This window comes from Falco biarmicus, chromosome 5, assembly GCF_023638135.1.
Source record: "Falco biarmicus isolate bFalBia1 chromosome 5, bFalBia1.pri, whole genome shotgun sequence".
NCBI classification, from domain to species: Eukaryota; Metazoa; Chordata; class Aves; order Falconiformes; family Falconidae; genus Falco; species Falco biarmicus.
In genome coordinates, this window is record NC_079292.1 from 37,391,147 (window position 1) to 37,405,404 (window position 14,258).

At 42.3% G+C, this 14,258-nt stretch overlaps 1 protein-coding gene across 1 annotated transcript in view; it reads left to right on the plus strand.

Moving 5' to 3' along the window:
* The window catches only part of WIF1 (WNT inhibitory factor 1), a 43,782-nt gene that overhangs the window by 11,868 nt on the left and 17,656 nt on the right, over positions 1–14,258 (plus strand). Inside the window, exon 3 of the mRNA XM_056342041.1 lies at positions 11,864–11,972. Within this exon, the coding sequence (XP_056198016.1) occupies positions 11,864–11,972 (109 nt within the window). The remainder of the gene's footprint in view (positions 1–11,863; positions 11,973–14,258) is intronic.

A 14,258-nucleotide genomic window follows, 5' to 3' on the forward strand; every position in this document is an offset into this window, starting at 1 on the left:
CCACGGGCCTTCAGCAGCAGTTCTTTGGTTCTGAGATTCACAGTTGCAAAAGCACCTGAGTCACGTCTCATAGATGAGAGTTGGTATGGGCTCATGTACCTAATGAGCTTTGAATGCCTCGTAAAAACAGAGGCAGAGGTAAGTTTGTACATACAGCATTATTCACTGGTATTTCCTGGTTTTTGACTGCTTAACTGGATACCATAAGGCTTCTTGAAAGTTGTTTCTTTTTTTTAACACAAGTGTTTTTTGTATGACATTTTCTCTGTTTCCTTTAAAAGAAAACCAAATGATCGAAAGGTAGAAAGAATTAGGGAAAAAACTCTACTGTGTTCCTCAGAGATCTGTAAGTTTGAAAACAGCTTGCATGTTACACAAACTGAATTGTCTAGACAGCGGTGTGTCTCTTCACCCTGAGCGGAGCAGAGATGGGATCTCCTTCCCCACGCCGGGGAGGCTGTGGGAGAGGAGCTGCAGAGAGCAGGTTGTGTGGGCCTTCCTCAGCCGCAGGGCTCCCCGGCTGTGCTCCATGGCCCTTCTCCGGTACATTTTAGGAGATCCACAGGAGGGAGCCCATATGCTGTGTGCACCACCGTGCTGGCAACGGCTGCTGGAGGAGCTCAGGCTCACTTGACGCAGGAGTGCATGGGTTCCAGGCTGGTTTGCCTGAGAACCTCAGGTGCAAAAGCAGCCGAGCATGGGCCTCACCTTTGCACTAGAACAGCATCATCCTGAGCTGAGACAGGTCATACCCTGACCAGTGGATTTCCTCACTGGCAAACTGTATGTGTGTGGTCAGTGTGATCACAAATGCCTCTGGTGCAGCATCCTTGTCCAGCCTTCCGTGAGACTGTACAACATTTTCCTAAGATGTGGCAAGAGAGTCACTTGAAAACAGATGTGCGAACTGTCTTCACTTCAGCTGCACAGCACACCTACATGGCATGCCACAAACGGAAAGGTGGCACTTGGTGACTCCCTGGTCACATTTTAGAAACATGTTTGTAATCCAGCGTTGCTCCAAAGAAACCTGTTAACACAAACTGCTTAAAACCCAAAGCTTAAAAACAAGACAAACCTGAGTCAACTTGAATTATTCCTGGTGTAAAACCTCAGTGAACAATAGCAAGATATTTCTGAGGGTGGGATCACATGTTTGGATTTTTAAGTTTTTCTCAGAGGTAAAAAACCTTGTGTCCGCATGATGACTCTGGCAGTGCTATCGAGAATGCACGTGCCCTGTTTGGGTGTGGGTTCTGTTGCTTTCAGCAGTGCATTGAGGGAACCAACTTCTTGCTGATGATTCGCAGCTTAGCTGCTTCCTCATGCCAGGATAATAAAACGTGACGCCTGTCAATGGCATAGGAACAATTTGCCTCACTTCCAGTGCCATTCCACAACAGCTTCAGCCAGGCTACCAGCTGACACTGTCCCATCTTCTTTCCCATCCCTGGTCACACATTTCCATTCTCTTTGTTGTGCCAGTGCTGATGGGCTGCTCAGGGAGCTGCTCTGGCTGAAAACTAACCCTGCAGAAAGAAGTGATCAATTTTTAGCTTCATCTGCTCTCTTGGTTAGCTCATCACACGGGCCATGTCTGAAGAGGGGGGACTGTGACAGCAGTCTCAGCCTGCCTTCTGCTGCCCTGGTGCAGTCCCAGTACTGCAAGCTACAGAAAATGTGGCAAATCAAATCAGAACAGAGAAACAACTCCCAAACCCCAAGCACCTTCTCACTGGCAGAAATTCAAGCAGAACCAAATAAAATTGACTCAGCCGGCTGGTATCACAGCGAGGCCTGATGCAGGTGACAGGTAGGGCTGGACCCATAGGCTGCTGTCTGAGCACTGCATTTCTGCACCCTGTAGTGATGCAGAGAGCTGACCTGACAGCTCAGCAGGGCCTGCAGTGCATGACATTGTTCTGCTCCAGTGTGTCTTTCTTCCTGCAAGTACCATGGACCACACTCAGTCCAGCGCTACTCACTGCGTTTAGTCAATAAAGGCTGGTTTGGGGCATTTGGAGAACCTCCAGCAGCCTTTGACTCCAGCAGAAGTTAGGGAGCGTCAGCACATCTGGGATGTATTAAGTGACAAAAAAGGACAATTTGGCCTCAGTCTGCAAGAGCAGACCAGATTTACCATAGTTGTGCGTCAAGGAATAAATTACATCTCTGATCTTAGCAAAACTCTTTAATCCCAAATGGGGCTGTTATCTCAAAGCAGAGTATAAGCTTCCGGTGTCATCAGACTCCAGCTGGTTTTTCAATAGAGGTAAATCTGGGGAGGTCCATGTATTCTTGTCTGAAGCTGAACTGTCTCACTGGCATTTTCTCTAATAAAAATGAGGTTAGGGTCTCTGCAAAACATTCTTGTGGGGACCTTTCAGCTGCTAGCCCTCCCTGTCAGGATTTATATTGACAGATGATAGGCCATGTTATCCAGAGTGGAAAAAAACCCAGAAGGATGATGTAGCTTTCCCAAAATAAGCTTCATACCTTTCTGAGTAGGACTCAGTCCTGCAAATGTGTGCAGGGGGTTCATCTGGAAGCTCAACTTGACCCTGACTGTCACAAGTCTTCCTAATTTCTTTTCATCTTCCTCGAATGGAGGGTTGCCCTGGTCATGCCAGCACTGCCTGTACCAGAACACTACTTTTGTCTTTCACCAAGTTCATCTGCACAAAACTTTTAACCTAGAAAGTGCCAGGACTATTTCTTAATCCCACTGAAGATAGGGACAGTAGCAGAAGGAGAAAAAAGGAAAAACCAGCATGGCTCTTTGCCATGTTCATCATCTGAATCCCCTCTAAATAAAGATTGTGACCAGAAGAAGGAGAAGGCGAGAAGGACAGGCCTTGAAAAGGAAGGGACTGGTACACTAGCAGTGGCTAGGGCAGAAGACAGACATTTTTGGTGAGAGGGCTTCTCTAAATAACCCACTTAGACTCAGTGGAATGGTACCAAGTGGAGAGAACTGTGTTCAGCAGCACAGCCACGTGCCACAGCGAAACTCAGGACTCACTGCCTCTGCGGTGTGCAACTTTAAAAACCAGCACAGAGAAATTCAGCAGAGCCCAGGGCACGTGAAGGTGCCCACGCCAAGAAAAGGCTCCATCTGCACCAGGGGGAGCGAGAAAGGCAGTTCAAGACAGCAGGTAAATCAGACTCTCACTGGGCTGAATTGTATTCTGCAAGTGCTGCTCTTTCCTCTGAGTGTCGAGGAAATTGGGAATGAGCTGGCCTTAAGGAAGATACTTCATTTAAATGCTGGGAAATACATTGGACCATTTTGGACCTTAAATCAAAAGGCTGGACCCTGTGAGGCTGGCACTGTAACCCAGGGGTGAAGCTGTGCAGATCCTGCCTAACCTAAGAAACAGCCTGAAAGACAAGTTGTTTGAAAAACTGTTCAGTTTCTCATCAGAAACTGGGGATATGGTAGTACTTTCCTGCTTTATGATGCTTTGCAAAATTTAAGGTATAGTTACGGAGGGCATAACTATATGGAGGCCTGTGTGGTACATGGAAATATTACAGTAATGTATGTCCACATACCAGGGTCTTGTCTCAATAGCCAAATCAGTGTTTTTTCAGGTACAACAGCAAACACACAAGTTCCTTTTCAGATGCACCAATCAAACATTCTATTTAAATAAAAATTTAGTTGTTCTTTCATGGTAGAATTTGCTTTGGTCAATGTCAGCCTGTGAAACAAGAACAAAATTACTCTGGATATTTACAAAAAAAAAAGGCATTGAAAAATCACTGCAGCAGATGTTAAAAGAGAGCAGTGTGAAGGAAGTCTTTCTAGCAACTAATCAGATAAAGAGTTGAATTTTTTCCAAAATGTTTACACCGTAACTTTTAAACACTTGTTTGCTTGAAATACAAGGCTAAAGACCATTATCTACTGAGCAGTAGATAAAGAAACTCTCACTCAGAGGTGCTTCAAACTTTCTGTCACTTAGGTGCACAAAAGCAGAAGCATCCCACTTTGAGACCCTAGAAAAGGACTCCAGTCTGACAGAAGCTGCTGTGTGATTTCATAACTTTTGGGAAATTTCATTGCTTACATTTTGGGGAGAGATATTTATTATATGGGAGCGCCAGTTAAAGCCAAGAGTGAAACACATGGACTCAATAAAGGCCCAATTACATGACCTTTGCTGTTTGCCATGCTTTTAACTTGTGTAAGTTATTGATTACACTTTCATGAGATCATAATGAGAAGGTTGTTCTTTGGTAATGGTGTGCTAGAGGAGCTTTATCCTCAACTTCAAAGCTGTCCTGTGAGGCTTAAGAACAAAGGGTTGGAAGTTTGAAGCATGGCCAAAATGAATCCGTGTGCATTATCTATGTTTACCACCAAGCAGGAGGTGGATTAGCATATTCTTCAGCTGTGAACTTTCTCTGGTCACGTCAGATGAGCCACCATCTCTAAGGTTTACATTTGTGCTTTCAAAAGCATTCTGCTTAATTAAATGTAGTGTCTGCTCAGATCTCCATCGTAACTAGTCTAAACGCTTGTTAGTGCAATCGTTTCCCTAATTGTAAAGGTTTTATTGAAATTATTTGATATTCTCTGAAAAGAATTTTCAGGCTAATTTATTAGTTATAAATAAATCTATCCAGAGCCTGAAACTGCAAACAGTTTGTAATCTATGTAAAGATGCACTCCCAGGACCAGCCATCCAAGGATTTCACTTATTTTTCAAGCTATGAGGGGAAGAAAACAACCTCTCAGTTTATTCTCAGTGTAGATAGAGCCACATAGTTGTGTTGCAGGTGCTGATAGTAGACCTGTACAGCATTGTTTTGTTAGGAACTAACCTGATGAGACAGGTTTTAGTTTTTTTCTCTAAGAGGCAGTAATAATTTCCCCTTAGGAAATCGGCATTTTGAACATCCCTGATCATGAAATCTCCACTGGAGAGAGCACTGATCTTCTGGTGTGTGATGAAAGAATCAGTTAGCTCTTGTTGAGCCAGAACAAGAAATAACTTCAGGATAATAGCTTTTACCAGTTATCAGGATACCAGAACAATATGTTTCATTAAATATTTGAAGATAATGAAGGCTTGTGTATCTTTAACTTTTTTTAATCTGAACTCTTAAAGCTGTTTTTCTGTTGGGGATATTGGTTGTTTATTTCCCCTTCCCCAAAGCAGAGTTTTCTAATTTGCATCTGTAAGACATAGGAGAACACAATTTAAAGGAGTCTTGTGCACCACGTACACATTCCAGACTGGTTCATGCTGCAAAATATTATTCCTTGCTATAGATTTTCAAGATGTAATTAACTGTGAATCTTCATGAAACCCCATTTTTGTCTCCTTTTAGCTTAGTTTTCTCAGTAGTAACTAGGGAAGCAGTAATAAAATATGTTACATAAAATCTGTTAAACAAGAAAACATCTAAATATGGAGAGTTGTGCTCTCTTGCTTTCTCTTTTGTTTCTGAATAAAGTAAGGTAAGGAAGGAGTGAGAAACCCCAAGACTTTCCTCAACAAGTAGCTGTAAATTTGTTGTGACTGTTAAGAAATTCTGCATGCCACATGCCTTTGTATCGATGTACTTGTACTTACTTGGAAATTGTTGTGGATCTGTTTGCCCATCTACTGCTTTCAAAGGCTTTAGCCTTGTGGAATGGTCCCACTGTCCCCATTACAGATGCCTACTGCATCAAGGGATTGACTCTGATCTAACATTGGCAGGCTGATGCTGGACAGAGATGTGCAACAGGTGTTTGTTTATTTGGCTCTCTGTTTCAGGTAGTCTACTTTTCTTGCGTGTGGGGATGAGTTTCAAAGTTAATATTCTGCTGGTGTATTTCGATTTTTCTTTTTCGCTGGTGCCCATCTTGAACCCCACTCTTTCTGCCAAGCCTTTCAGCTTCCAGTCTTGTGTTGGTTTCAAATGACCCCTTCAAATGCTAGAGCGCTTCCAGAACTCAAGGTCTGGTGGGAGAAAATATCAGCTCAAAATGACCAAGTAGCAGCCCTGTTTCCCCTGTCTCCCAAAGAGTAGCCAACTGCCAGAAACTCAACTGCTAAACGTAATCTAAATCTATTACTTTGCGGCCTCACCAAGCTTCTTGACAGTGATTTCTTTGCATTACTTACCTTTACAGAAATTATTTTCTTATTACTTGGAGGAAAGGTTAATGTATTCTTGCAAAGATTTCTGTCCATCTCTCCTGTGCAAAGCATTCTCAGAAGCCTGCAATGTCACCTCTCAAAATCTGGGGCTCTTTTTGACAGCAATGAAGAAATTCCTCTTTTCCAGCTTTCTAAGTCCTTCTTTTGGAGGATGTGATCTGCCATCCACAGTCACATGTCACAGGAAACATTAAGCACCACTTAGTGATCTTCCATTGACAAAACCAGAGAGTTTTTGTCCCATTCTTCTTCTAAAACCACTAAAACCACAAGTGGTTATTGTTGAAAGTTGCATGCAGGGATTCACTCCCTTGTTAAAAAAGACTTCCTCCTCATGCATGGGTTTTCTTCAGTCTGCCACAGTTTTCTTAACGTGAAGAAAGCAGGCATAAAACATGCACTGCAGAGCTGTGTGCATTTCACCACAGCGGTGTGCAATTAACAGTCACATCATGTATTTTTCTTTGAGATTGCCCATTTCACTGAATTCTGATTTGGGTCCTTCTTTCTTAGAAACACAAAAATATCTCCATTTTTCCTTTTGTGTGCACCTCTGATTTTGTTAATCCTACTTCTTCAGTTCATTCCCATACCCTTAGCAAACAGGCAGGTTATCCTGTCTTCTGTGTAAAATGGTGTTCTCAGAGTGTGTTTCTGTATCACTTTGTACTGTTAAGCATGCCTCCTACTTTGGGACTACCTTGTGAAGCTGATGGCAAATCTCTTTGAGTGTCACACGGAGGTACAAAAAATGGTTTACCCACTCTGTGACAGGACCATTTATCAAGTAAGGCCAGGCTGCCTTCCCTAGCAGAAAAATAAAACTTTGTAAGCAGACAGTTTATTATCTGCTTGTCTAAGGAGGCATCATTATGATGTTCATTACGGCAGTGTCTAGACTGCACTGCAGTAATAAAATGTGCTGCTGACATACATACTCATACTCTGGCCAGGCTCCTTCAATAGCCTGGTACGTGCAGTATGGTTACAGCTCCCCTCTTCGTTGAAATTCATCTCATTTTGCTTCATGCTTCATCTTGGAATGTAAACGGACCAACTTCTCTGACCTAATGCAGTTAGTATCTTGGAGAAGCAATGGTCCATGCTGTAAACACCTAACAAACACATACATTGCCTCACTTTGTGATTTTATTTATGGCATACGGTGCTGTGAGCATCTGCTATGGATAATGCCTACTAGCATCTTTTAGCATGTGCATAGCCAGAAATATTCATGGATCTGGGATAAAAAGGAACTTTTTTGATGAGTTTCTTTCTTTAAATGTAGAAAATTGGCATTAGGGTATATTTGTCCTTTAACTGGTAACATTCAGCACTGATCCCTTTAAAATAATGAGAAGAAAATACAGTTAATTTCTTACATCTACTTGCAAAGCTAGCACATGTTCTCTTTTCTTTGTTAGAAGGGCTGCAGATTTCATTAGGTTATTGAGCTGTGACATACAACACTTTAAGCTACTCTGCTTCACTTCAGGTGCTACAATTAATTCTAATTCTACATATTTCATGTAAAATGAAGAAAACACAATGCACATTCCTGTGAATGTTTTGATTAAATACGAAACAAAACCAAGGTGGGCACAACATGGCATCTGAGTGATAAGAAAATTCTAAGGCAACAGATCTTGTACTGAGGAGTGGAGTTCTGTAGGAATTTTAAGTGTATATAATTTAAAACCAAACTGCCAACAGATGTTTGCTACAATTCTTGTTAGAGGGCTTCGTTATTTTTATAACCTTTTAAATTCCTCTGATTTATAGAAAACAGCCATTTAAAGTCCATAAAAGTTAATCCTGACCATGGAATTATTTGCCTAAAAAGAAATTTCCTCCCTTTGCTGAAGGCTTAGTCCACATGAGGAACAGTTAAAGGGCAGCTGTGCAGGGCTACCTGCTGCCTGAAGGCACTGGGTCCCCAGACTGTTCACACACGGTCTGCAGGGGCCCTTGCCTCAGTTTCTGAGCATCTCAAAGTCTTTACAGAAAAGTAAAGCGTATTCTTTCTTGGGTGCTTCCTGAAGTCAAGCCAAAACCAAAAATCTTCTGTGCGTGTAGAGTGTGCAGTTGTCAAAGATCGACAATTTATCTCAAACCCCATTTCCTCCGTCACCTCTGATCACACCATTTCTCTAAGATTTAGCTTCGGTACCAGATTTCCCCTCACATGCCAGATGCTTCATAGGCTGTCTTAAAAACAAAAATGTCACGAGATTGTTTTCGTAATGAAAAAGGGATTATAAATTATGAGTTCCCCCTTTATCTCTCAACAATATCCCAGGAAATTTTGCTCTCACTCACAATGACCACTTACAGCATAAATTACGGTAGTCACTAGACAATATTTTAATTGCACAGACCTATCTCTTCAATTAACCATCATGACTAAATTTCATGCTAGGCTGGAGCATGGTAAATATTTGCTGAGAGTGTGTTGTTTGCTTTTCAGTCATGATGATTAATGCAAATTAATTGGCAATCAACTCAATTACAGCGGGGCAGTACTGGAGACTAGATGTAGGGATTGTGTCAAGATAGATTTTTTCCAAATAGATAGGATTTATGGCACCCAAATCTTGTTTCAGATTCACAGGTCTGAGGAGTTAAAACTACTTTGCTCCACTGTGCAGCCTCTCTAGACTGATTTTTGTATATAATTTTTATATCAAAATTTAACCACCCAGTGCAGTACGTGATTTGCAATCATACTCTGCAGCACATGGCTTCATAACTTTGAAGTCATGCTAGCTGCATCCACATGAGGTGTTTCAGGTCTTCTTAGATACTATCATTTGCAGGTGTCCATTTTTTGTCAGCTCAGCAGATGTACAAACCTTGGTGCAGAAGTGGTGAGAGTAGGTATCTCCCCCCAGTGCAATGTGTGGCTTTCCTCACGAGCAGCCTGTTGCTTGTGCAATGTCTCTTCCCATCTTTTTAACATGCGAGCAGAACTTACTCCTGCCTGGGGCACTAATCACTGCTGCGCCTCTGCTCTGGTTAGAGGAATGCCTTCCTCGTTAGGCGGTGAATATTGTGGCTCATGCAGCAATCGTTCCCCTTTCCCACAGTGAACTTTCTTTTTGTCTTTGTCCTTAGGCATCGTTTCAAGTCTAGAAAATGGGATTCCAGTTCCTTTCCTACAAATTAAGGTCTGGCTCACAAGCTAACCTGCTACAACAGCATGGCTGGAATGGAAATATGGGAGTGGAGCTATTTGGTCTAGTTAGCAGTTCTTGTTTACTAGAGTAGTACGAACATAATGTTTTAATATCCCAACCTATTATGACCTGGTTTAGATACAACCAAACATCAAAGCTAACCAATGAGAAACAGACAGAACGGCATTGACTCACTCATTGTACTATTCTATAGATGTGTGGAGACATATAATTATTTTTCTGAACCAAAGTTTTATTTGAAAACAAAAATGTTCACAATCTGACTTTATGGCTTGTTTTCATATTTTGGCATGGTATATTTTACTGGGAAGAAATGTCTTTAATTAAAAGCAGCCTTTTGAACATTACCCCAGACTTCAATTTTCATCTCCTGTTTTACTGCTTTGCTGTCCCCTCTCCCTCCCGCATATGCTCCATGTGTTTAACCCACCCTTAAAAACTTTCATCGCTTCATTCCCTGTTGTTTTGCAAGGCCTCCTCTGCGGTTTCTGTGCCGACACAACACCCTCCGTGTGGATTGTGCCCCCCACATGCTGTTTGGGGTCTCCTTGGTGTCCCTGCAAAGTGACTGGAGGTGCTGCCAGGGCTGATTAGGAATGTCTTAATGACCTTTCCACCCAGCTCCTGAGTGCCTTGCTGGTGTCACCAGAACCTAAAGGGAGATGGTCCCTCACACACTGCCAGGGTTTCTGCTCAGGTTAGCAGAGCACAGAATCACAGAAGGGCTGAGGATGACCTGAAACCAGACAGTCTGACCTCGAGGTGATCTAGTCCACCCCTCTGCTCGAGCAGGGTCACCTAGAGCCACTTGCCCAGGACTGTGTTGAGTTGGGTTTTGAATATCTTTGCAGATGGGGGCTCCACAACCTCTTTGGACATCCTTTGCCAGTGCTCAGTCACCTACATAGTAAAAAGGTGTTTTCTCAGGTTCAGATGGAGTTTTCTGTACTGTGTCCATTGCATCTTGCCTTGTCACTGGGCACTGCCGGGCAGAGCCTGGCTCCATGTTCTTTACACCCCCTATCAACTATTTGCACACATTGATTAGATCTTCTGTCAACCTTCTCTGAATGGTCCCAGCTGTCTCAGCCTCTCCCTGTATGTCAGACACTCCAGTCCCTTGATCACCTTTGTGGCCCTTTGCTGGTGTCACTCCAGTAAGTCCACGTCTTCCTTGTACTAGGGAGCCAGGATATTACAGGAGAAAAATGACAGTCTTCTCGCTAAGGACATTGACTGCCATCTTGTAGACATAAATCAACTACCTTTTATCAGCCCAAAGTTCTCATAAAATGTTGGTTTTAATCTCTCTTTATTTCACTATTTTAGCTACAAAGCCGACAACAATACTGTCTACTATCAATGAATTGCTGGGTGAAAACACTTTTTTGCCAGTGCCCTTGCTAAGGTCTCAAGTGCTTTTCTGAGAGCAGCAGGTACGATTACCTGTGAACCCTTATATGCTTCAGGATAAGTGAGAAGCCAGACTTTAGGTTCAAAGGTTCATTTCCACTTGCTCTGCACACCTGAAGTTGTTCCATTGACAGTAGGGGAAGCCTCCCGTGACATGGTAAGATGCATACATCTCAGGTGTATGTGGTGTGTACGGCTATGCTGCTGACGCATGACGTTGCTTTGCATTGAATGCGAAGAAATATTGAACAAATGACTGAACGGAGAGGCCAGGGTCCCATGGAAGAAAGTAACAAAGCCTACAGTCTGTGCCACAGTGCAATATTGGGAGCAGGATGAAGGTAGTGGAAAGCAGTTTTTAAATCATGCCAACACCTTTTGGGGATCGCCAAAACAAATCATTTATGTTGCGGTTAATAATGAGTGACATGAAGCCGGCTCTGTAGGGCAGCTCTCAGCTCCACCCTTGGAGCAGTTTAATGAATTGGGGGTGCACAGGGCAGTGTTGGAGCTTTAAGCAAGCTATGTGTCCTAGCCTGGCGCTCCAGCAGTGCGGCTGTTCATTGCCTGGCACTGTTTCCCTCAGGCAGTGTGCCATGCTGTGCAGATCAGCTGAGAGCAAGGATGGATATTCTCATGCCACAGCTGCGTCATGCGTATGGGTATGTCCTTTAAACTGCACTCGTGGTGCAAGCACATCACCCAGGCTCCCCAGGTAGTTCCAGGAGGATTCTGCCCCCAAAACAGCTTGAAGAATTAGCCTAGCATTCACACGTGTTTTGTGGTCTGCTAGATAAAAGGTGTGGGTTGTGAAAAATTCCTTCTCTGTATAATACTTGTTCACTGTGTGAATGCCATTTTCCTTGCTGTTATGCTGCATCCCGATTACTGTATTGTCACTCACAGTCTCTGAAAGAGGAAATTATCTGAAAATTATGCTTGGGTGAAGAAGCACTCAGCGAAATAATAGAAACAAATCAAGTGAATGGCATAATAAAAACTGTAGTATTTTTCTGCTGTAGTTTATATGCTAAATAGTTTGCTTCTGTGAATGCAATTAAAATACATACAGATTTTTCATTTGTTTTGTCACAGGCTGAGTACTTCTATGAGTTCCTGTCTTTGCACTCTTTGGATAAGGGCATAATGGCTGATCCAACTATAAATATCCCTCTGCTTGGAACAGTTCCTCATAAAGCATCAGGTTTGTGCTGTTGGTATTATAAATTGTGTTCCTGTAAAAAATATTCCATAGCCAGTAAAGTCTAAATGTTTTATTATGAATTGCAGTTCTGAAATTTATTGCTAAAGAAATGCTTGCCACAGTACTTGACACTGAACAGTTTGTGAGTGCCTTGCCTGACTACAGCAGTGTATTTTGTCTGAGCCAAGTCACCTGACGCTTTTATGTGTAGATAAATCAGTAAAAACTTGTACAAAATTGTCGCGTAAAATTCATGTGCGTGGATACTACTGCTTAAGTTGTGCAACAATTGGGAAACAAAGTCTTTGGTCAATGTAAGGAATAGTTATCAAATTATTCTGTTTCTCAGAGGTTACAGTTTGTGGACATTTTACTTTCAGCTGAGGTCAGCTGTTGTCATCACACATTCAGCTCAGAGACACAAATTCTCATTTAGGATATTATCATTTACCACTTCTCCCTCAGTTGTGCATTCTTAGCCCTTCACTGGACCTTTTGCCTCCACAGCAGAGGCTGAGCCCAAGCCAACACGAGTGCTCCAGAAGCACTGCGGTGCAGTGAGCCGAGTGAAGTAAAAAAGCTTCCACGGGAGGCTCTGAAGTAGATGAGTAACATTTTAGATGATTGTTCCAGGGCTAATGTGTGGTAGTCTCTGGCAGAATGGCAGAAATGTACGTCTGGGTGACCGTAGCATCTCAGCGATTATGGTTTCATGATCAGCCTTAGCCAGCCTAAGACCACATGAGATAAAATGAGAAGGAAATGAGGAATGGAACAGGGCAAGTGGACAGGCTGCAAGTGGAGCACGATACACGAGTTTACATCTTTTACCAGTCTTTCTTTCTCTTATCTTTTTCAATGTATAAATTCTGACGGTTTGTGTTTGATATCCTCCATTTTCAGCTTGTAGCAGAATGGTGTCAAGGTAACGTTGCACATCTTTTTGCTGTGGCACCTGGAATTTAACATTAGTGATTGGTCTCTCCATTCAATGTGGATGGAATGAGTGGTATTGAAAATGGATTTGGGTGAAGTGCTGTGGTATTTGTACCATAGTTGCTGCAATTTAATTGGTTGCAAGCCTGACATGTTGGCAAATAAAGACATTTAAATGTAACTAAAAAGGTCACAAAGGCAAAGTTCTTGTTAAGCATTGTTTCCATCTCCATATAAAGCAGGTGAGATATGTGGGAAGCTCTGCACTCAGCATCCTCTAATATAAGCTAGTTTCTCCTTTAATTTTTTACTATCCAGAAAGGCTAAACCAAAAGGCCCCTCTTCCGACTGTTTAGGAAAACATAATCTACAAGTGCAGGGAGGCTGGAGATGAGATCTCATATTCCAGCAGAAGGTCTGTTCGCTGTCAGGATGGGGGAAGGTCTGATTAAAGCCAAAAAGGACTTACCCGGTCTGCAGCACTGGTACCTCTGTTCCAGGACTAATATGGGCATGTCCGTGGTGTTCCCTTAGGTGGATCATGTGCAGGGCACCACTGCACTTAGTGTATATATAAGATGTATTTAAGTCTTGTTTGGCATTATAGTGAGTCCAGTGTTTAACAGTGATTGATAATCAGTACAACTGCAGTATTTGAAGCACGTACATGATTTAACAGTGAGCCACTAGTATGATGGTGTTTTTTATTGCACTGCCTGCTAGGTGGCCAAAATTAACTAAGTAGCCTTAAATAAATATATGCTATAAAAGTAGTGAATGTTTGCTACTTTGTAGTTATTTATATAATTTATGTTTACAAAACAGTTCCAACGAATCTAGTCTATAGTTTGCCTGGATTTATTGCATTAGCAAATCATTTTTCTACACATAAGCACGTCAAAAGAAATTCAGTCACCAGCTTGTCTTTAGTAACAAATCAACAGTAGCAAGTTATTTCTTGGAAAAGCGTTTTAGCCCAAAAGATTACACTAAAGACAATTAAGAAGGAATAAAAAAGGCAAGACAGCTGTCTTAAACATGAGAGTGGGGAACAAGAATGATGATTAGCAGTTAGGTATCTTACTCAGAGGTAGCTGATCCCAGTGGTCTTGTCAAAATCAGTGGACTTTTAAAATTTCTTTGAGGATATTTGCCTATGACCACTAAAGCATAAGTATGGCCTTAGAGCTTTAGGGCCTGCCTAGCCTGTATTTTGTCTTATGTCTGTGAGGAGACCTGTGGAAGACCAAAAGGAGGGCAAGCATATGTGATACTTCTGTTTACCCTCTCAGCTCTGACTTCAGCTCTTCAGCTTGGGGGGTTTCCTGAGTCTTAAGAGTCCATTTTGTC